At 45.1% G+C, this 23,828-nt stretch overlaps 1 protein-coding gene across 6 annotated transcripts in view; it reads right to left on the bottom strand.

Annotated features, from left to right (window-relative positions):
• Positions 1-577: 577 nt before the first annotated feature.
• Positions 578-23,828, bottom strand: part of LOC118506652 (irregular chiasm C-roughest protein-like) — a 77,662-nt gene continuing 54,411 nt past the window's right edge. For 4 of the 6 annotated variants that reach the window (XM_036044070.1, XM_036044078.1, XM_036044060.1 and 1 more), the window contains exons 3-8: positions 7,287-7,893; positions 6,665-7,194; positions 5,815-6,597; positions 5,443-5,702; positions 5,067-5,308; positions 1,346-4,904 (exon numbers count right to left, since the gene is read on the bottom strand). In XM_036044070.1, the coding sequence (XP_035899963.1) occupies positions 4,471-4,904; positions 5,067-5,308; positions 5,443-5,702; positions 5,815-6,597; positions 6,665-7,194; positions 7,287-7,716 (2,679 nt within the window). In that variant the 5' untranslated portion in view covers positions 7,717-7,893 and the 3' untranslated portion in view covers positions 1,346-4,470. Of the gene's footprint in view, positions 4,905-5,066; positions 5,309-5,442; positions 5,703-5,814; positions 6,598-6,664; positions 7,195-7,286; positions 7,894-23,828 lie in introns of all 6 variants that reach the window. The other 2 variants (XM_036044087.1, XM_036044106.1) reach the window with 2 other exon arrangements.

Below are 23,828 nucleotides of genomic sequence, written 5' to 3'. Positions count from 1 at the left end.
TTTCCGCGCTTTTCCGCCACTAGTTTTGGAAGTGAACAAGAGAGAGAGAGAGAGAGAGAGAGAGAGAGCGAGTGAGAGATATGCAACCATCAGGACCAAAATTCGTTTGTTGTTTTCTTTTGCCATACTATACACACACAGACACACACACACACACACACACACACACACACACACACAGTACAGCGGATATTTTTGTATCATCGCCCTTGGGTGAATTTATATCGTCACCAGCACCTACCGATGCGAAAGCGCATTCAAACTTTACCTTCAAACACACACACACACACACACAGACAGACACACACCCACAGAGTCCGAGCTCGATCCGCTGCAAATGGTTTGCAAGAAAGTTTTGTTCCAGACGACGAACAGCATAAAACGAAAGAAAAAAGCACAAGCATTTGCATTCAAATTGACTCGTCCCGTTCTAGCCGGCCGCCCCGCAGCCATTCGTTGAGTCCTTTTGTTTTCGGATAAGCGCGAATCGAACTACATGCACCAGGAATTCTAGGAGTTTTTGCCCCCCCCCACCCCTCCTTCCCCTCTCCGAACAGCAAAAAGAAAAGGACCGTGGTTGTCAGTTTTTAAAATCTGTTTCGTTTATTTAAATGAGATTCAATTGACTTTCAAATACTTAACGCTATAGTAAAGAATTTTACTATGTACAAATTGACAGTTTTGTTCACATGCGTTCTCTGTTGCCGTTTCTTCGCTTCGTGTTCTGTATGTGTATGTGGGTGTTACCTTAGATTTCCTTACAGTACAGCTACCTTTTGCTCAGCCGTCCCCGGTCTCTGTCTCCCCCGATAAACCCAGTTTCGGTCGCTGGTATAAGCCTAATAGTGTTTTCATTTTCTCGGTCGGAAAAAAGGTTATAATAATAATTATTATAACACATGCACTCACACACACACGCACACTCTCATACAAACGCTTCATTTGAAGGAGGAGGAAGGAGAAGGCGTTGGGGGGGAGACGAGCGGGAAAATGGAGTAGGAATTGGAGACATGATATACTTTTCTGTTTCTTTTTCCTCCTCTCTAAATGTATTATAATACAGTTGATTTATTCTCCGAATTTTTAATTTCCACTATCTATGATAAGCATACTGGTCTATTATAGGCTCTTATTTTTTATATCTTTTCTCTTTTTCTTTTTTTCATAATGGATGCATGTATCATGTATACCTCTCTCTCTATATATATAACGTATGTACGCTACGCTCACACGTACATACCGGTCAACAGTCGTATGCACTTGAAATATCGCGCCTATGTACAGGTATTGATAGATTGCGTATGCCATTGTTTTTCTTTCTTGTTGTGTTGATACTGGCGTATAATTGTAATGTATGTGTTATGAATGTATATTTATATATGCTTAGCTTCCCCTTTCGCTCTCTCTCTCTGATTGCATATAGATGCCGTTAAAAATGTGCATGTGCGTGTGTATATGTGTGTGCGTGTGTTTTGAACGTCTGTAGGCAGTCGAGTCGAGTCTGTGTGGTTTTATTTTCTTTCTTTAAATATATTGATCGTACGTCCGTATCCGTAATGGCATTGCTAGGTATATATACAAACACACACACACTCACTCACGCACACACACGCAGAACATTTGTAGTCCCTCATTTTTAAGGAAAATCTTAAAAGCACTGTAATATGTCGTGCCGAGGCCTGCAAACAGCACCGTAAACGGGGAAATAAAATTTATCCATCAACGCGACAAAACACCAGGCGTCTCCATCGAGGTTTGCACTAAATATTTTCCCTATTTTCACCTTTTGTTTTACTTATAATATTTCACCTTATTTGTTTTCGTTTAGCCTGGCTTTGTGGGTAAGAGAGCATACTTTGTTTTGCTCTTCCTTTTCTGTTTGCACTTGATTGTTGTTTTGCCTTTTCTTCTCTAACAAAACCATCTTAACCGGATAAGTACTTACTGCCTAGGTTGAAAATGAAAGGGTTTGAACGATTTGCAATGAGAAGCTACAGGTATGTTTTGTGTGTTGTGTAACAAAACATGAAAATAAAACAACGTCCAGTTAGCTAGGTACTGGGTCGCCTCTAACGCTACAATTTCAGTCGAATGGCCTAGCGAATGTGGAGGGCATTTGGTTTTTGTTTTCCTTTAACTTGTTTTCTTGTTTGTTTTTTTTTCATTAAGAAAATGCGCTCCTGGAGTTCCGTTTTTTTGTTTTTGTTCGTTTTAATCTTAATTTAATTTTCTTATCTAAATCTTACACTAATACAGTTTCTAAACGATGCACCAGGGTCAGTTTTGTTGTTGTTGTGAAATCTTATCGACGACGATGCTTTTGTAACGTTAATGAATTCGTAGCTTTTAAAAATTAAAATCTATACATTTAAAAAACAATTTGGTATATTCTCACATGAATGGCTGGCGCCAGTTCAAAACACGTTCCTCGCTCACCTGCTTGAACAACAAAGAAAGCAAAACGGAAGCAGAAAAAAAGGATGGCGGGATGGGAATTGGGTCGATCGGGACACACATCTTCACCTTTTTGTTTTGCTTGCTTGCAATTAATTTCACCTTTCGTTCATTTGCTACTATCTAATAACGGTCTTCACCGAGCGTGTACTTGCAACGCGCGTGCTAGAAGCAAGAAGAAGGAGACATAGCAGCAGAAGGCATTTGTAAAACGGCGTGCGTTACGGTGTCGTACGAGCAGCGCCTTGTAGGCAACACCCTTGTCCTAGCGTTACAAACGCGTTGCTCGGCAACGGAACAGCTGAACAGTAGACCAAACTCACACGCACTGGGAGAGCGGGGGAAAATGGGGGAAAAAACGGGGGGTTTTGTTTTTTGCCACAGATTAAGTCACACGCACGCACACAGGTGGCAGACCAAATGCACATGCGTATATGTATGTTTGGCCTTCGTTAAATACTCTTCATCAGGCTCAGGGTCGGTATCAATTCTTCTTTTGTGTTTTGTTTCTCCTTTTGTATCCCTTCTTCAATCAAGGACGATTGTGGGTGTGTATGTGTGTGTGTAATAAATTCTTCTAGCATCACTCAATTCGCTAAACATGTGTTTAAAGCTAAAGCTTGCCTAGCATCAGTTGGTTTTTGTTTGTGTTTGTATTGCAGTTTTTTTTATGATTCTTCTGCAGGCTTTGTAGATGTGTGTGATAGTGTAAATGTGTTGGTATGTTTGTTTTTGTTTTGTTATTAAAATCTTGCTAACTTTTTTTCCTTCTTAAACGTGCTTGAGCTCACTGAGCTATCCTTGCGAGCAAAAGCAAATCTTTGTGTATGTGTGTGTGTGTGTGTGTCTCCTCACTAAAACCAGCCTCCATCTTAAGCGACACTTCAATGTATATATATAAACACTCGAGTATATATGCACACCCGACGAGTATACACGCGCACATAGATATATGTATGTATGTATGTATATATATATATATATCTATAAGAATACATAAGAATTTAGTGAATTCCTTTTCATGTTTACCAACATTCGGTTACGCCGTTCACTTGTATATTCTTTTCCCCCTTTTTTGCTTTGCACCAATCCCAATTTAATTCACTGTTTTGCCACCATGTGTTCAGTTTTGTTCAATATGTGCTTGTGTGTGTGTGTGTGTGTGTGTTTGTTTTTGATTGTGTTACTCTTAATGTTGTTGTTGTTTCGTTTTCGTTACCTTTTTTATCCTTTAAAACTTCGTTTTTTCTTCATTTTTCTTTAATAAGGCCACACATTGTTGAATGAAAGTAGAACGTAAACGATCAAACTGCATCAGGAAAAAAGCCCACCAAGTGTACTGTATGCATTAAACTGTATGCATGAATGTGTATGTGTGTGAGTTTTATCCGTGTGAAGGAACGCTGCAGAACAAAAAAAAAACCCTGTTCGAACCCTAATAAGCCAAGCCTAATAAACAAGCCATCGTTTTGGCAGCGTTCAGTGTTCAAACAAGAGAAAATCTTGTGGCATTTTCTGCCATTTTATTTCAGCCTACACAAAACAAAAACGAGCTAGATTTTCTCTCAAAACAATAGAATAAAGAAACAAAAAAATATTCCAAGCGAGAAACCAACCAAACACAACACCTTTCGCGATGCAATTCCTGCATCCTAAGATTAAGATTTGTTGATCCGAAACTACACAAAACAAATCATGGAGCACGTGATGGTGTACTGTGTACGACAATTGGGCTTAACCTGCGACCGTGCGTAAGGACGCAATAGGATAGAGCTGGAGGGAATGGATGGGGGGGGGGGGGGGGGGGAGAGAGAGCGAGGAGTTAGCGGGGGAAGGTTTTTGTTTGTTGCTTTTTGTGTCTCTTCCAATAAGCGATGTCCGGTGATTTCCTACCTTGCGTAGGAATGACCCTGCAGACGCGTCTAATGCTTGCACGAGAAGCAACAAGCGGACCAGCGACATTGGAGTCTCCACATACGATACTATGGCTCGGTGGACTTTTTTGAGGAACGGTCACTAGACGTGGGTGGCGAGCGCACCCTTGCGTATGTCCCCGTTCGCCGGGAGTATAAACTGACCCGGTGCAGGGCTACCTGTTTGACAACCGGCGAGCTGTCCGCCCTGCTGCTGCTGCTGCTGCTGGGCCTGCTGCTGCATCGTGCTGTTTGGATCACTGCCCGCACTCGTCGAGCGGATCGACTCGGGACTGGTTAGACTGGAACCGATCCCGATCACACTGCCCGAGTTAACGCCAATGTTGACGCCCATTAGCAGCGCACTCGTCGGATGGCGACCGGCACTGTATGGTGGTGGTGCCGGCGTAAGAGCCGGATTGGCCGTGCTGGGAGGTGGAAGCGGTGGTAGATGGGAACTGCTGCTGCGCAGGTAAGGATTACCGTACGTCGCGCTGTACCGTGGATCTATGCTCGGTGCGTTCATCAGCGAAGTATCTGTGTAGGGTTCGGGCCACAAAAGAGACTTGAAGTTAGCTTGGATATAACGATATAAGAGAGAGAGGGATAATGGATACTCGAGAGTATATCAAGAATGGCCGAGAGAGAGAAAGAGATAGAGAGAGATACTAATAAGGAAGATCAAGTAAAGTCACTTACTCATCAGACCAGCCGACAGAGAACCCATGCCACTCTGGATGCTTGGCAGACCGTTGTCCTGACGAAGTTCGCGATTTCTCGTCAGACTAAGATTGCCGTTCGGTAGCTGACCGTTACTCGATATGTGCATTGGCAGATTATAGTCCGGTGCGTAGTCTACGTACGGTACGTACCCACCATTACTTTGGCCGATCTTGGCTTGCAGCGATGACCCGATACCGTCTGAATAATCACCCGAGTATCTGTGGTTATGAGCAGATAGAATAGAGTCGGGGTTAGTCACACTACACCTCAAGGTATCATCGCATGACAAAGGAGAGCCAAGAGGACTTCACCTACACTGAAACTTCAAAAAACTGTTGGCATCGCTACTTACCGATAATCGTTGGGAATGCGAACAGGTCCAGCGAGTGGAACGCCTCCACCACCTCCATTGACAGGTGCACCACCACCACCACCACCGCCACTGTTGTTGCTGCCACCGCTCGACGAACCCATCATGTTCATCGCAAGACGCGTCGCGATACTGTCCGTGCCGGAGCAGGTTTCCGAATACTCATGGTCCCGATCAATCTTCAGATCACTCACATTAGACGAGCGGTCACTTTCTTTACACTTTTCCGTCATGTAGTGCTGCTTTGTTGGAAAGGAATTATTCGAAAGAGGAGAGGGTCGTTCGTTAGCTTTGTCACTTTGACACTTTGTCCACGGACATACGCACGACCTATTGTCAGAACTTTCTACTTACGTCTGTTATCACATCGGCCGGTGGTAGCTTCTTGTTACCTTTACGCTCGCAACAGCACAAACTCACCACAAGCGCAAACACAATGGTGATGAACACGCAGACCACTATCAGTATGACGACCGGCAACGATGAGGACTCCATCGGTGCGAACTGAATCTCGAGTGAATCACTACCGTACTCGTTCAGCACGGTACAGTTGTACACGCCAAAGTGTTGCCGTTGGCTTTTCGAGATAATCAACGTGGACCGTACACCTTCGGGTGAACTGTTCTCCAGTATCGTGTGATCGTTTTCACTAGTTAGCTCCAGCCCATTGTACGTCCAGATCACCTGCTTTGCTTTCGGAATCGAGATCGCATCGCACTGGATCTGAGCGTTATCGTTCATCGAACCGTACTGTTGACGCGGTGAGCGTATGGCGGGTGGTCCCTTCAGATGAATCGCTGCCGATGCCTCAATGTCCGGGAAACCCCGTACGCTTGCCTTGCAGTAATAGTTGCCAGCTGTTTCGCGTGTTGCCATGAGCGTTATGTTGGCCGAGTTGGACACGATGCGTGTTGTGTCCTCGTGCACCCAGATAATCTCTGGCGGTGGGTTCCCATCGACATCACAGGTCAGCGTGACCTTGCGGTCGATGTCGGTTTCCACGGATTGGGGCCGTGTGCGAAACGTGGGCCCATAACTGATGTCCAGAATTTCACTTTCTTCGCTCTTGCCGACGGCGTTATGCACCTCACACTTGATGACAGCGTCGTGGTACTCTTTCGTGACATTGTGTATAACCTGCGGAAGATGGATATCGTGATTCAGAATCCCCTGTAAAGTTGTGCTCGTAAAGTGGCAGACTTACCATCTCCGTTGTATAGTCACCCAAAATTGGCTCATCGGCCTTGTACCACTTGTAGGTGACTTCGCTCGGGTTCGCATCCGCACGGCAGGATAGCCGTACTTCGGCACCCTCCGGAATTCTGCCGCCCGATAACGCACCTCCAATAACGGAGACGCTCACCTTGGGCGCATACTTCACCTCCAGCTTCAGCTTCACCGAACGATACGTCCGGTCGGCTGTGTTCTGTGCCTGGCACGTAAAGGATGTATTATGGTGCTCCTTCTTGGGCGTTAACTTCAGGATCGATTTCGCCGTAAATCGGCCGGTATCGGTCATCGGTTCCTTCACATACTCGATGCCCGACGTTAGAACGTTACCGAGCCCATCGATCCAGGTGATTTCGGCCGCTGGTTTCCCACCCACCGACACACACTCGAGCTCAATCTCCCGATCCTCGGTGGTGACCAGAAAGTCACCCTGCACTATTTTTGGCGGTTCCGGTGGAACTAATACTGTAAGTTTTGCAAATCTCGACCTTATACCGGGCGTTCCTGGTGGTGACAGATATTTGTGGAGAAGGAGGGAGAGTTGAAGGAGATGCATTTTTTTGGGGTTGAAGTTGATGCCGATCGTAAGTACTTACCATCCTTTCCCCGGCCCACCTGACACTGGTACAGGGCCTCATCGTCCAGCATGACCGGATAGATCTCGAGCGAGTAGTCACCCTCCTCGTCACTGCCCACCATCGAGTACCGATCGAACCCGCTCAGATTCCGGTGCCACCCGAGCCCAAAGTCATCCTTCGTCCACTGGAGCTGACCGACCTTGGACTCCACGCGACACGGTAGCGTTACGCGCGAGCCCACAATCGCCGTCTGGTCCTGGGGCTCCATCGCAAACTTTTGTACCCCATTTGCACTACCACTACCACTGGCCCCACCACTACTGCCACCGGCCCCACCACCACCGTTTGCACTTTTGGCCGCTGTCAGCACTGTCCGGGATAGTAGCAGGGCGACGGTGGCATGCACTAGCACTACGTATCGTAAGCTCGTCTTCGCAGATCTCGCCATTGCTGTGCAGTTTTTGCACACAGTACGCGAGGCGGTTCCGGCCGGTCCGGGGGATATGTGTGGTTTCTTTCGGTTTCCTTTACCGTCACTTCCGCTGCGTTGGCTTCCGTCTCGTGTCGGCTACCGGTCCCGATGCATCTCCAACAATTCTAGTACGATGTGTACCCGGCCGATGATCTATTGTGTTGGAAGGCGAGAAAGAAAGGAAATAATTAAAAGATTGAAGGATACTGGGACGATTACATAATTTGAAACGCATGTTTGAGGTTGGGCAAGTTGTTCGATTACTGATAGGAAGGCTCTCGGTCTTTGCTACACCCCAAGACGAGCTCCTCACACTCAACGATTACCAGGTACAGCAAAGACATTAACAAAGATCGTTCCACATTCCACCTGGCTTACGACCCAATCAATTCTAAAACCTGCTCTCGGATGATTTTGATGGGTTTTTCGCCTTCCCTGCTGCTGCCATCCCATCAGCTAGCTTCAAGATAGATTCGATAATGTCTTCTGCATTGTGGGGAGCTGCTGCGAGACTTCAAGCAGTGCCTCGGGGTGCTGGCGATACAAATCGGACCCGACCTGGGCGAGACTAAAGATTGATTTTTGCTTCCAGGGGTTGACGGTGAGATGATTCAATTTCTCATTGGAAGGAAACCAGAAAAACCTTCCCGCAGCTCCACTCGCTCCCGAACGCATGAAATGGTGTAGAGCCCAACAATTATCTGCTAGACTGGCAAGAAGGGGGAACAACACAAAGCACCAACGAAGAAGAAAAAACCACGGGCAATCCTCTCCGAAGAGGCCAGCAGAATCGTTCGAGAATCAAATCACTAGGAAAAATATGGAGCAAACCGGAGATCTGGAGATGTGAGCCGGAATGGAAGAAATGGTTGTCAGTATGTAAATGACAGTTTTTTACGACTATTAGATCGATTTTTTTTTGATCCGAAAACCTGGACCCCGGAGGTTGGATTGTTTGTGATTTGATTTGATGCCGCCCTCAATCGGGCGGTGGAGCAGGTGCTGGTGGCCAGCGGTAATCCGACAACTTCTGCTCATCGGCAGCCTTTGCCCCCGATTTGCGGATTAAGGCATTGGCAGGCAGCGCTAGAATGGTGAAGCTTCCACAAAGCGGACGTTCGTTTTACGACACCACATTCGGTACGCGGCTAAGTGAGAGCGAAACTCGTATCCAATTTGGGGAGGGCACGTGGCAAAACCTGGGGAGGGGACGGGTTGATCGGCTCAACCGGGACACATTTTTGTTTGTGTCTTAAAAATTTGATTTACTGCAGGTTTATTTATTTTAAACAGCATTTTATGTGTGTCCAGAATTGCTTCACCTTCACCGTAGTTTCCTTTCTTCTTCTCTTCCCTGTTCTCCCCACCCCCTGTAGTCTATCCTTACAATATAAAGGAGGGCGACTTTTATGCCGTTGTAAACTTCTTTTGCCTGCTAACAAGATTCCCCGAGGCGAACGCTCGGATGGGCGGATGAAATAAAACAGACAGACACCACGCGTCGCCAATCACAACACAGGAAGCGAGACCGAGAGAGAGGGAAAGGAGAGAGGGAAAGGAGAGAGTGTGGGCTGATGATGGGTTTGATGGTACGCGGTTGAATCGCTAGCCACCTTCGACTCTGCAGTGCGCGCCATAAAACGTCCCGGGCGAGATCCAAACAAATTGATTTTGGCTCACTTAACAATGCTAACAAGCGGAAGGTACGTCGTCGTGCTCTTTTTTGTATCTCTCTCTCCCTTTTTTGGTTGCCGGAAAACTGCCCACCACTCTGCTACCAACAGTTGATTGAAAATCGCTTCCACCCCACCGGGTTTTGGAGAGACTCGTAAAATTATGTCTTAATTTTATCAACCATCAATACCGGTCCAAAATTCCAATAAAATCTTCCCACCCCGGTGAAGTTCTCGTATGAACTGTCAAACGGTTTGCATACCTTGCAGGCGCATACGGACAGCTGCAATCAAAAAAAAAAAATACTCGCCAGCTTATCTCGCACAACGGCAGCAGCACATCAATCCCGGGGGCGAATGAAAGGTAGGCTTACGGAGCGTTTGGTGCTATCGGGTGCAAAAAAGCTCACCGAGCGAGTGGTCGGCCGTCCAATTGTTTCCTCGGTCGCTAAAGACCGGATCTCGTACGAGATCCACCGGCACACAAACGCGCCACCAGAGTGCCACCAAAGTGCCGAACGGTGTATCATCTCATCCGGCAAGTGTGAGCCTCACCAAAAGGATTGCGAATCGGTTGAAAGCCCATTTCACTGCCGTGCACTGGTGTGTGTGTGTGTGTGGCGAGTGTCATAAATGATAACACCCATTGTCCGGTACCCCGAAGTCTACCGCGGGGAATTCAAAACAGGGTGGTGTGTCTCCAATTCCATCGGCTAGAGGATAAACGTTGACCGGTGGACGATTTTCGCCGAGCAGCTTCTGGGGGGTTGGAAGATGCGAGTGTTCCAACATATGCTAGGCGCTAGCATTGAATGGCTCGGTTACGCTAGCGAGAAGACAATGGGACGCGCATTACACAATGGGCACCGGGCACAACCAACTTTTCATTACATGTGTTCCAAACCGGAGTACACGGCCTGCCTGTACTAGCTCGAGGGAACCTTGAAGGTCCTCCACACCTCTGTGCGGTCCTCTAAAAAACCGTGAGCGTTCAATAGCTTTGTGTGAGCGTGTGTGTGTGTGTTTTGCCCATGTGCTAACGCCTGTTACGTCTGGAACTGGAGCCGCGTCGAGTTGACGTGTAAAGCGTTCCCATCCCCACTTCCCTTCTGGAGGTGCAATCTGGAGGTGTGCACTATCCGTGCTCCTTCCCAGCAACCAAGATCTACCCCGACCGAGGCCGACCTAGGTGGGGGTAGCTTTTCGACCGTGTCGTGACGATTATCATGCTCCCACGGTGCGTCCGGAACAACCAAAAAGAGAAGAACAAAAAATTGCATACTTTCCGGCGTTACAGTGGACGCGCTGAAGGGGGTGGTAGAATGTTTGCACAAAAACTCCCTATCCTTCGTGTCGGAACGTTCCTCTTTTGTTCGGTTCTAGAAGCGTGCTACAGTGGACAGAGACTGAGAATCCTTCGAGGCGTAGGACATTGTCCACCGTCCATCGGCTGTGCTGCTGTCGAACGTCTGATAGCCAATGCTGTCGAACATTGGCACTATCGGCGAACGTCTGCAGGCGAGATGATCTCCCGGGCCGAGGGTTTTTCTGCGTGTCAGGTTCCTGAGCACCATCGACCATCTACGCTTTGTTCCAGGGTGTATCTACTCATCCGCCGGCAGGCTACAGGGGGCGCCCCCTGCTGGCGAGCCCTGGAAGCCATTCATCCTTTTGTAGTTAAATTTGAATACCCGTACGTGAAGTGGTGTGCAGTGCTGCCTACCCAGTGCCTACGTATGACGCAAAACGGCAACTTCGGTTACATTCCTTATCCGATGCGTACCATCGCTTAGCATGCCTCCTGCCAGCTACGGTCGACATTCCTTCCAAGGTTCGTACGGTACGGGCACTACTGTACGCTCCTCCGGGGCGAGGGTTGTAAATTAAGATAAACGGATAGTATTGCTTAATTGAAATAATTTTGGTGCTTCAGCAGACTTTTGACGGTGAAGGTCCTGTGGTCCTTTACCATTCGCAAACCTTCAACAAAAGAGTGAAAGCAGGCTTGAAAAGAAGCTCTTTTGAGGTTTTTGCCAATGCTACTGTGCAAACGTCAGCCCCTTTTTCCAACTTCCCTGGACCCTGGTCCCTCCCCCCCCCCTCCCCCGACATCGGCTCGCACAGCAGCGAGGGCGAGCAGGTTCAAAGAGCCAAATTGGACAACATCCAATTAGAGATCGATTACCGTCGATCAAGGGGAAATAAAATAGTAAAGCAAGAACAACAACAGCACCAGCACAGCAATAGCAAGTCAAACAGGAGAGACGAATCAAAAAAAAAAAAAATCCCCCAACAAGGACACACTCACGTCCAAGTGCGTTCGGAACGGTTTTTGAAGACCGGCTAAGAAGCTTACCGGGTACTTTTATGGGTTTTTTGTTTCCACTCCTTCCCCGCCCACTTCCACCTTAAACCTGCCTCCCGCCATTGGCTTTGGTTTGGGAAAATTGGAGTCCAGCCCGTTTAGACGAGTGCTCCTCGGTGCTGACCCCGAGCCCCGTCCCAACTTCAATTGTCCCTCTTTTTTCTGGTTAACGTTTTTACTTTTTGTTGTTGTTGTTGTCGTTTTGCTTTGTTTTGCAGCAAAAAAGTTTGCGTAAGAGGCTTAGACGAGTGATTTTCCTGTAGCATTGCTTTCTATAAATGGGGCTACCGTGTGTCGACGAGTGCTTCGGTAAGCATCCCCAGGAATTGGCAAAAAAACAGGAGGGAAATCGATCTCACAATGTACACTACTACGTCAGCAGTATGTCCGTACCCGTGGCGTAAGCATTTTATTTTTCACTTTAACTCAAACGTCTTACGCCGAGCAGTTTTCTTGACGGTTGCGACAAGGAGATGGGCAAAATTGTTTAACAAGCGGAACGGGTTCCGGAGGGTTTAGCAAAGACTCGGACCTAGGTCCAGAAAGCAGGTGCAAACGAACTGTCTGGAATCATTGGAATCGTTGGAATCGTCGGAGTCGTCGGAGTCGTCGGAATCGTCCGGAACTACTGGCCTACTATTCGATTTCTATGATTCCGACTGCTCCAAAAGGTTCAATACAATTCCAAACGATTCCGATAGTTTCAGAAAATGCCGAACGATTCCGAGTGGAACCATTACATTCCGAAGAACCCATCACTAGTTCAAACCCATTTGAGGATGCTGGATCTAGTGGAGATGTGAAGCAGGATGATAATTTTCGACAAAACTGTTTCGTACTGGAGGTTTTTTGTTGTTGCTATTGTTGACGGGGCAAAGAAGTAAGCAAATATAATGACAACAAGGGACGTGAATACGTCGGCTCGTTTCTCACGACATAAGGCAAAGTTTTTCCACGGTCCCCAAGTTTGGTCGCCGGTTTGCCGATTGTACGGTTGTCAACAGGGTTCTTGGTGGGTTGTGCTCCTTTTTCTCTCTTTTTATTGTTGATGGCGTTAGTTTCTTCATTGCTATTATGAACGTGAGCATGCACACTATTTTGTTTACGTATGAGTGTGTTTGTGTGTGTTGGGGGCTTTTTTTCGGCACAAGCTCATTTCCGGGAGCATATTTATGTGGTGGAAGCTGCCTCGTGAAGCTCATGCAGCAGCAGCAGCAGCAGCATCCAACACAGCAACAAGTTCGTAATTAAAACCTGAGCCTTCCACATCACATCCGTTTCGGTCGGAACCGTGGAACCTGTTCGGGTGCCCCGAAGGCATTTCCGGTTAGCTTTGTTTCTTCGATTTCGTTTCGTTCGTGCTCGTTGGCCCTCACGAATGGTTGGCTGTTTTTTTGTTGTTGTTGTTTCTGTTATTCTGCCTTATTATTTGCTCGCGTTTTCTCCGCCCCGAACTCCAAGCCGCCGCCCCTCTCCCCTTTCCACACCACACACCCTTGTGCCATTTCCCGTCACAAGAGTGACATAAAGATATTTAAAACGTTACGTTTCCGTCGTTGGGAAAAATTGTTTTCGCTCCCAGCACTGGCCACTTAGGCTTTGGGAGGGTAGGAAGAGGGAGGTGGGGGGGGGGGAGGAGGCTTGACAGTAGTATGGGAGGTGGGAAGGGGAGCGGTTAAGGAGAGCAATGAAATGGACAGAGGAAATTGCTAAAGCTGCACCAGACCACACCACCCGACCGTGGAGGTCATATTTCGGTGTGTTTTCGTAGTGTTATAGCCGTGCTGGTTTCAAAAGCTTCTCAGACGCGTTTTTGTTATTAAATGTTTTTAATTTGGCAACTGATATGGTTATCTTAGATTGTTTAAAAAGAGCGAATAATAAATAAAAAAACAAAAATAAACTTCGAAATTAGAAGAATCGCAGGATGTGAAATGTTTTTGTAACTAAATCAATGTTAAAAAATACTACATAAATAAATTAAAGTTTGAAAATATTATATTAAATCATAAATAAGCAAAGCTACGACAACAAAGAAGGTGAGTGGGTAAATAAGTGGCTAACCACTACAAAAGAGCAAGATAAAATGAATGATAAAACCAAAAAAACAAGTGAAAAAGGAAAAAAATAAATGAAATAATCAATGAAATAATGAATTAGAAGATAATGAAACGCTTTTAATTCGCATTTCTATTTTTTTGTTTATTTTAATATGTTTATATTGTTTAAAATAGTTTTTATGCTTTTTTGGTTTTACAGTTCTTTGTTTATATATTGTACAGCCAAGTTTGCTCTTTTCAGTTGGCTAAGGTTTCATTGAATTGTATCTATGATTTATATAAAGCAACATTTAAAAAATGTGGAATTGTATGTAAACTTTGAAAAGTATAACAAATAATTTTCATCATATTATGCCTTCTATTAATTAAGCGAAGAACAAAAAATGTTTGCTTCCGACGCGAAGAAAACAACATCCATAAGCACGTTCATCGACATTGAATTGCTTACCCCAATCGACGTGCGATGTGGCGCGTGGACCCATCAACGCGCAAGGAAGCTGCAAGCCCACGCCACGCGTTCAGTGAACTACGACCAAGATCGTTTCAATCCGTCGTCGAGAAATAATTGCTCAACTCGTCACCCGGGCCCCAGGGTCCAGGCGAATGCGGCAAACGCGGCAACCGCGAAGATCACTATTATCCCGCCCCATAAACTCCCTTTCCTTCCTCCTGTGTATGACGCTCTCAACCCTCTCTTCCCCCCCACCATCATTACTCCACACCTCACGGAAGCTACAGACATTCTGCTCCGGCTCCGGGTTAAGTAAGGCGCCCCCAACACTCGTTTGCCCAACAGGTCGGCAAGATTGAGAGACATTAATCACCCTCAGATACGCACGCGGGGAGACGCACGTGTGTGGAAAGAGGGAGGAGAAAATGAAGTGAAAAAACCCCCGTCAGAGAAGAAGATCATGGGCAGCAAAATGGTAGCTGGCAGATAGAGAGAAAGCGCGTCGCACGTTCAAGTTCGGTTCGCGTGGCTCAATCGATGTGCGCGCGCGCGCGCGCGCGTTCGCCTGAGCTAACTTACCGTGTCCTTCATTCTCCCGTTCTTCTTGCGAGCTCCTGGCGATCCCGGGGATTTGGAACGGATTTTAGCGCGCCGCAAAAAGAAAAACGAGCTCTGGGAAGCGACGGTGTATAGGCCCCGAAGGGCTTGTACATCTCATCAAAGTTTTTGAAGGCTTCGACTGCGTAAAGCGCAGTTTCACCTTCGTCTTAATGGAGACTACATTCGAGGCCTCCAGAGCGACAATCAGAGCTCACTCGGGTGATCGGGGTAGAAAAAGGCAAAAAAGGCATAATAACAATGATTCCTGGTTACATCTTATAAGATATATACAAGCTGGTTGTTGAAAAGGAGAAGATTAAAAACGAAGAAAAGTAGAGAGATGGAAAGGAAGCAAATCGACGGACAGCTTTTACATCGCATCCGCTGTATACACGGTACGATTTTTATCACTTCAGCTCCCTGTTGACTGCTACTCATCATTGGCTGGTCTCCGTCTCTCTCTCTCTCTCTCTCTTTCTCTCTACTCTTCGTTTTCTTCTCGCTCTTCCCCAGAACCTCCAAAGCCTTCAAAGCCTCCAAAGCTTCTGGTCAGTAAAGCCTGAGAAGAAATCCGAGCGCCAGGGACTTGAGGGTAACCTTTGTCCGATCGAGATATTGGAGAACTGGTCGGGCCGTCGAGGGGCGAGGGCGATGCGGACCTTAAGGTGTGCTGATGTTAATGCTGTTGCTGCTGGATGCTGCAGGTGGCCACTTATCTGATGCTGGAGCAACAAATCAATTCGCATTCGAACGCACGACCGGCCTCTCAACCGGCAGCACGGGAAAAGCGGCTACGGTTGAGTTGTCTTTTATTTATTTATTTTTTTGCTCATTGCTCTCCTTTCATCCCTCATCCTGCCCGCTTGCTCTCCGGCCAGGAGGAGGGATTTATTTAATCTCCAATCTGTCGTGGTTTGGGCTCTCGAACGGATCGAAACCAACCGCTACTAGGATCACGTTCCCTGGACACAGACTCCCTCACTCACACACACATACACGCATAGAATAGTGCTGAACAACGATGGATGAAGAGGGAAAGCCGTTGCGAAACAACAACACCGAACACACTATTGAAGCAATCATTAGGGCGTGAAATCAATTCGGAATATGTTTGCCTGATGGAAATTGAGCTGAATTCAGTTTTGATCGTTGATCCCCGGGACTCCGGGAGATCGGTACCGGTGCCCATGTCATGTCCGTTCCCGAGCACTGCTACCGACAACAATGATGGCTTTTTTCCTCCTCCTCCTTCTCCTCCTCCGCCCCCCATTCTCTCCATCTTCCCACCATGCAATTTTCCGCGCACCATAAACACGAAGCGGAAAAGCTTGAATGTTTGAAGTGCGGCCACCACGCCCGGGCCTGTCAGATCGAACCAATTGCGGTTGCCAGCGGACGAGCGAGCGTCCACGCGACTCTGTGCGTGTGTGGAGGCGACTCGGTGGCAAGGTTGCACCCCGGTCGGGTCCATTTTTTTTCCTCTTCTTCTCCTTGTTCGATACACCATGATAATCCATGACAGGGGTCCCAAGGATCGCCACGGTCACGGTCGGTGTGTGTGTGTGTGTGTTGGAACGGTTCCAGGCTTTGTTTGCCTGCCTGTGTGTACACATGTTACATGTATGTACGGTTACCAAACAGGCCCCGATGTTCATACTGGCGAGTTGATCAGTGCGATTCGTTGTACGTCTGTGTGTTTGGTTATTTTTACAATTTTCAATTAATTTCCATTCGGTGCTGCGAGTGCAGCTGGATGGTTCAGACTGAGTTTTAATTGCTTCACACTTCCCATTACGCTGGTATTTAACGCTATCGTTATGGTTGTTTGCCGTTTTCAGAAAGTTTTGTTATAATTTTGAGGTTTTTGATTTTTTTTTCTAAAAAGATTTACTATTTTTTTTGTTTAAATTTATGGAGAAAATTTTCAACTATTTCCAAGTTTTTTTCTTCCTTGAATGCAGTTTTTTGTTCTCTTTTTCGAAAATGGATATTTGTTTTTTTAAATATTTATAAACATGTGGAATGTTTGTTGGCTATTATAAAATTGTTGCTTCTTTCATTTTAAACATGTCTTTTCTGTTGCTAAATGTCAATTTTTCAAAATTTATCATTTTCAAAAATAAAAAAATCATCATCAAAGTCATTTTTTTAACATTTTATTTTGAACAGTATTTTCTTTTTATAATATCTCTTTTTCACTGTGTTGTAACCTTTTTATGGATCTATTTCATTAGTTCGTTTCTATTATTAAGATTTGATTTATTTATACGATGAAGGTTTTTTGATTTTTTTTTAAATTTTAGTGAAGCACATTTTGTTATTTTTTTTCTAATGATTTCAGCATTAGTTGTTCATATTCACATTAATATCTTATCTGAAATTTATGTTTTGTTTTTAAATTATGTCATAATACTTTGCATTGCTTATCGTACTACATTGCTTTTGCGAGTTTTTTTGCAATTAATTCGTTGTTTAACCTTTTTTTACTTATTTTCCCTAAGTTCCTAAAAGGGATTTTAGTTTTTGTATCCATTTTTTATGCAAAAAAATCCATATTTTCTTTTGCTTTGACATTTGAGTTTGATTGACTTCTATATCTTTCTGAATGCTTTGAATTTTAGCCATAACTTCATATGGTTTATGTAATAAGCTTTGATCTACTTTATTGAAATTAATTTATAATTAATTAATTAAAATCAGTCCTTTTTGTTTGGTTTTGAAAGATGTAGAAAAAATGGGTTTCCTTGCAATGGATCTCTCTATTAAACTCAACTACTTTCTTACTCAGCACCCTGTTGTCATACCTATCGATCAACAAATTTCCAGCTCAATCGGAATCGGAGACCGTGTTCGTTACCATAAATTAATAACATCTAGCTCTCTCTCTCTCTCTCCCCCCCCTGGCCCTGGTCACAATTGGTCGTATTGATAATTTTGTCCGTGCCAAAAGGGACCAACCTCCCTAGCCGGGTGAGCCGCAACAAAATGAGCCCTTTAATGGGTAGCAACACATAAACGTCGGAGGCACTGGTCCTACGCAAGCCAATGCAAATGAAACGGCCGGGCAATCAAATATCAAAGCGGCACTGCACAAGCATAAACAGATTTAACGCAAAGCGAGCGAGCGAGCGAGAGAAAGGGAGAAAAAAATAGGAACAAACCCGATATCGTTTGCTGTAATCTCGTGCAAAACACTCGTTGCGGGTGCCGTTTGCCGACCAGGACACCGGAAGCGGGAAAACCCTGGGCCGAAGTTTCGTCTGGCGGTGGACCCGACGGTCGGCAATCATAATAAATTGTCATCTTGTTGTAGGGCACGAGAAGTGCTGCTGCTACTGGCAGATAGTTTAGCTTCCAGCGCTCCCGAACTTCCCGAAGAAAAAGGTTCCCCCGAAAGAATGGTATTAGATCCGGTTGCGGGTGTGTGTGTGTGTGTATGTGAGTGTTTTCCACAATAGATTTTTGTACGGCGAGCAATGGTACACCAGTCGGCTTTGCTGCTTCCATAAATCTGTACCCTACAACCTAATCATTCCCGCCCACCCGTGAAGGTAATTTGCTACCGGTGGTGTCCAATCCGTGTCCGAGTCCGAATTGGTTACCTTGTTTTGCGGAAAATCAAGTCCTAATCGACAAACACAACCAGCCATTGTGCGTTGGTCGTCTGCACGAGGAACGGACATTAAGGCTTAGGATTGATAGAGTTGGTAGTAGCGTGTGTGTGCGTGTGCGTGTGTGTGTGTAGAATAATGATACTCACATACTACCTTCAACACAACCTTAAATATTAGCAGTGGATTATGTATGTTTAGTGTATTAGATTTAAATTTAAATTAAATTCATTATTCGAAACCATTTGCTGTGGGATTAGCCCATTTGTAATAGTGCCCATAGTGCAACGTAAACACACCGTAATTGCAATTAATTGTTCGAGATGATTTATTTTACTAGCCAGCAGGCCTGCGGATAGCAAATTTCCCAATTAGCCTGAGTTGTGCAACGCACCGAGTTAGCGCTTTTCGACACATTTTCGGGCCTTTTTAATCTGATTTTCGACCATTTTTTTTGTTTGTTTCGTCAGTCGTTATTTTTCGTTGGATGAGAGTACGTTCAGTGACATAACTTCCACCTAGCAACGAACCCATAATTGTCACTAAATCGATATTTGAGAGTAGACTGCTTCTTCTGCTCCGTTTTCCTGCTGGTGGAACGTGTTGGGGGCAGGGTCATCGCCACCACAGCACGCGTGTCGCGTGCAGTTGCAATCGTCGCTGTAATGGCGGTGTAGCTTAATCGAGCAACACTGTGTAAATTGGACGGGATCTTGGAGGTTATTTCAATTATGAATCCCCCCCCCCCCTGTCCCCCTTCCCCTCACGGATGGGATGGATCTTTCGCCATCCCGTGTTATTTGTGTCGCTTTTGTCACGATTCGAGTTTTCCCAACCATCATAACCTTTTCGTTTTTTTTTTAGGTTAACCGTTTCGTGTGCGGTCCTTCGTTGGCGACAATGAGCAGTGGCGTGTGTGCTGAATGGGGTGTTTTACGCCTAGTAGAAACCAAAAGGTTGTGTAATATCAGGGAAATGTGATGCTTAAGGGAAAGAATGTGTTTTTTTTGCATTTTGAAGCCGATTTACTGATGCAAGTTTAGAAGAAACTACAAAATGGTTAGAAATTTGCGTTTGAATACTTGGCGAAAGCTTATGAATTATAAAAAAATGTGTATTGCCGATACTTCAAAATAATTTTCAGAGCATAATTTGCAAAGGAAATTGTTGTCAATGGATTGATATTGCAAGCTCATTGTGGAACTTTGCAACCATGTAATGGAATCTTGCCAACTGTTACGGGCGATATGCAATGCAACAATGGAGCTTAGCAATTAGCTGTGGATTAAGAAAGTATCAATTAATACAATTTACCCCGTTTTCTGCAAAACGTTCTTATATTTTTATATTTTGGGTAAACTACTTATATTTTTCATCTCTTACTTATGTGAGTGAATGTAAGTTTTTGCATTTTTTAATATTTTTTTTAAGAATTATTTATTGCTTGTTGAAAAATCTTTACACTCTCTCTGGATTATTTTAATTTCAATTGCTTTATATTTTTTGTCCTGTTATTAATGTTTTCTTACTCATTATCCACAAGTGTTTGTGTTGTGTTGTTCGGGTTCTTTTCCCCTTTTTATATGGCTATTTGGTAAAGAATTTAATCGATTTGGTTTATTTTTTGTATATTAAATACTCCTTTTATATCTTTTCAACCAAACAAAATAGATTTTTGCTGAAATTCTTTTTTGATTTTTAATTTTTTTTAAAGCTTTTAAAGCGTTTCAAAATACAAAGTTTGAAAATTCTCAATTTTAAAAGCTAAGTTCACCAAATTTATATACATTCAGTTTTGTTTGTGTTTGTTTGTTAGTTGCGGAAGTTTTGTAAAGCACCAATTATTCCACCAATATCCGCCGCGTTAGAATGATGCATCGCTCATCAGCATAAAATCGCTGTCGCTCCCAAAAACTGACGCACACATTCAAAACACACGTAGCAAGCACGGTAAACAAGTATCACTTTCAGCAACCTCCGGCTGGCAGAAAAACGAGACCCGGCACTTGATACCATATACAGCGAGCCAGTTAATTAGCGTGACCTGGACAAAGGTGCTGTTCGGTTTTAGGGCAGGCGGGGAGAGCGGGGAGAAATTTTTAAATATGTTTCCAATCTATGCGCCCTACCCCGAACCGAATGCAAATCGTTTGTGAGATTTAGAATAATTTTACTACAGTTCAGAACTCCCGCTGACGGTAATTGCAGGCAAACTTTTCGCCGCATTATTTACAGCGTTAAAATGTTTTGATTCCCGTTTCTCGGTAAGCTGTGTAAGCTGATTCCGATTGCACATTGCAATTGTGGCAGGTTTTTTTTGTTGTTGTTGGCAAAAATAGCTCGGACGTATTGAAGCGTGCTTAAACGAAGCCTTTCAAACTGCATCGCTCCGAACGATGTGTTAACGATATTGCGATATGCGGTGGCGGTTCCCTGTGAGGGACGAAAAAGGACACTCGAGAGGTTGCACTAGCGTTCAGTTCACCGAAGAAACCTCCGAAGTGCAGTAATCGTCCCTTTTTCTCTCCTCCAAACAAACAAAAAAAAGGGACTTGAAAAAAGAAAATACACCCAAAAGGCGTCCAATATCGGGCGGCCAAATGTGAGAGCTGCGATTAAATTAAAGACAAACACTCTCACCCGAGCCCCGGACGCTGCAACCGGTTCCGAGTGTGTGTGTGTGTGTGCTGTTTTTTTTTCGGGAGGCAAAACTCATCATCACCAACCCCCTTTGGTCACACACATGCGCCTTTCCATTGCCTTTTTAATGTCTGCCTGCCACCGAAGTCTTCCTAAACGCCTCTGGAAGGAAGTAGTAGCAGCAGTAGGAGCAGCAAAAAAGTATATTGCAAGTGTGGAAAAAAACGCCACACACACACACACACACACACACTTAACCCAAAAGCCCGGGATGATTGCCTTTCGATTTGTGCGATGTACGCACCGGGGCATCCGTTACGGGGTTTCTTTTTTTTTGTTTTGCCTGTCTGTTGCGGACTTGGTGTGGGTCCATCAATCGGCAGCACGAACGAATCTGCGTGGCGTGTACGGCTTCCTTTCGGGTGCCATTTCTAGAAAAAGAGTCGTCGGTTGTTACGACGATGATGATGATGATGAGGACGACGACGACGATAATAACAAGACCCGCAGCACCGTCGTCGTCGTCGTTCGCCGGCGTTCGCTCGTGGCGTGCTGCGGTGCGGTTGAGATCAAGCCCGCAGGTCAGCTCCAGCGCAAGGGTGGGTAAAGCAAACGGCAGCAAGAGTAGGAAGAAAACAGGCACACACACAACACACGAGACACGAGTGGAAAGCTATAATAATAAGATAAAATAATACGACAACGCGATACGGAACGACAGCGCCGTCAACGGAGGACGTGACGGTGGAGGAAGGAGGAGGGTGGCGGTGGCAGAGAAAGAAATTAGCCTCGCAGCAATTTAATGCATATCCTCCACTAGCTAGGCACCCAAGCACAGCATCCAAGCAGGCCAACATCGATAGAAAGAGTGAGCGAGAGAGATAGAGATATAAAAAGAGAGAGAGAGAGCTAGAGTAGTATCTACTGCTGTGACAAGTTCGTGGGTTTTTTTTCGCCTAGTTTTTGGTTCCTGCCTTCTATTCGTTAATCTCAAAGATGAGTTTTTAAATGGTTTAATTCGTCTTGAAAGATGGGCTAGCTGGTTGTGGAAGAAAAAGAAGACGAAAAACCTGAGGCGAGACAAGAATTGAAACCTGGTATCGTTTATTATCCTTCTATTGTTAGAGGGAAAAGTTAATCATTACGTGAGTTTCTATCCATATATCGAGTGATACATCGTGTGGCTGATGCTCTTATTCGGTACGTAATAAATTCGTTATATCGCATTATTTAAGGCTGAGAATTTGAGTCATCAAGATATGATAGTGAATCAATCAGTCCGACAGCTGTCGTCTGCGAAAGGGAGCGAGTAAACCACTTTAGGATTTGATTGCATCTAAATTTTTGGCTACCTAGCTTTGATTCGTAAATATAAAAGGATTTTTGACGCCTAAATGTAGGCAATCGGCACGTTACAAATGCTGTACAACTCTTTATAGCAATATTGATGAACTAGGACGAGCATTCTAAAGCATAAAAATGAATCAGGACACAGAAAACTAAACACCCGAGTTTGAGGAATATATCATCATCCAAGACAAAATATTAAAATCAAAAATATTGTAGCTGGGTTTGCAAAACAGTTTATTGCCCTAGATGCGAAACCGCCTACCTGGTTACGAGTTAAATTCATTCAAGGAAGCCAGAAATTGCAGGCAAAGTCCTCTTGAGGTTGTAAGAAGCTCAAGCCCTGATAAACGAAGTCAAAGAAGCCCGCAATCAACATTTTCCGAGATTTCTTCTTTGGAACTACAAGTTCGAAAGGTCTTGGGTCTGCCAGTGGTTGGCTTTCTGTGTCTTTATTTTACCTGTAGCTCGACAGTCAGTACCAGGAGGCACTCTAGACGGGATTTGATTTTCTACTGAATAGTTCGCTGTAATATCGAAATCGCTTTTAAGTGAAAAGAAGAAGAAGATGAAACCCCTTACACGGCTAGAGCTAGATGCAGTTAGAGGTACAGATTACCTGCACACCGGTACATCCGGTTATAAATAGAACAAATGTGGTCAAGTCAAGGCACTGGCAGCCTTTGCCCCGAGTGGCCACACAAATCCCATTCACAATTGCAAGCAACCGCAATGTCCAGCGTTCAACGGTCGCCGATAAAAGCTTCTTGGGAAGCTTCTACCAAAAGTTCGGGCAAGAGTCTGCAAAACGGCAAACCCGCGTTGCATGTGAAGATGATCGGACATTTGTGAGGATTCGGGGATAACGACTGCGGGGAAGCACCAACATCAACAACAACCAAATTAAAGAAGAAAAATATGAACCACAAACACACACACACGCATGCATATGCAAGCAGCAGAAGAAGAAATAGCCAACTGACAGGATCCCATTCCCTGAGGTCTCATAACACATAACCTCTCGACTCGTTCTCGATGGAAAGAGTGAAGACACAGAGGAAAACAAAAAAACCTCCGGTGCTGCTCTTGATTTTTATGATCATTTTGTCCCGATCACATTTCGCTTCCCTTTCGCTACGACATAGGGAAGAATTGAAGAGTGAGAGAGAGAGAGAGACAAGAAAAACCGCAGCATCCCTTTCGGCCATCAGTTTTAATTCGTTTCGTATATTTTTTCTCGCAGTGTGTGTTTCTCTTTTGCTGCTGTTGTTGCTTCGTTGTTGCCACCGGTTTCCGCTGCGCACTAATTTCTACCTTTCGCGCAAAAGATACGGTACAGGG

Source organism: Anopheles stephensi, chromosome X, assembly GCF_013141755.1.
Source record: "Anopheles stephensi strain Indian chromosome X, UCI_ANSTEP_V1.0, whole genome shotgun sequence".
NCBI lineage: Eukaryota > Metazoa > Arthropoda > Insecta > Diptera > Culicidae > Anopheles > Anopheles stephensi.
Note: the sequence above shows the minus strand (reverse complement) of the source record. Positions and strands in the feature narration are given on the sequence as shown.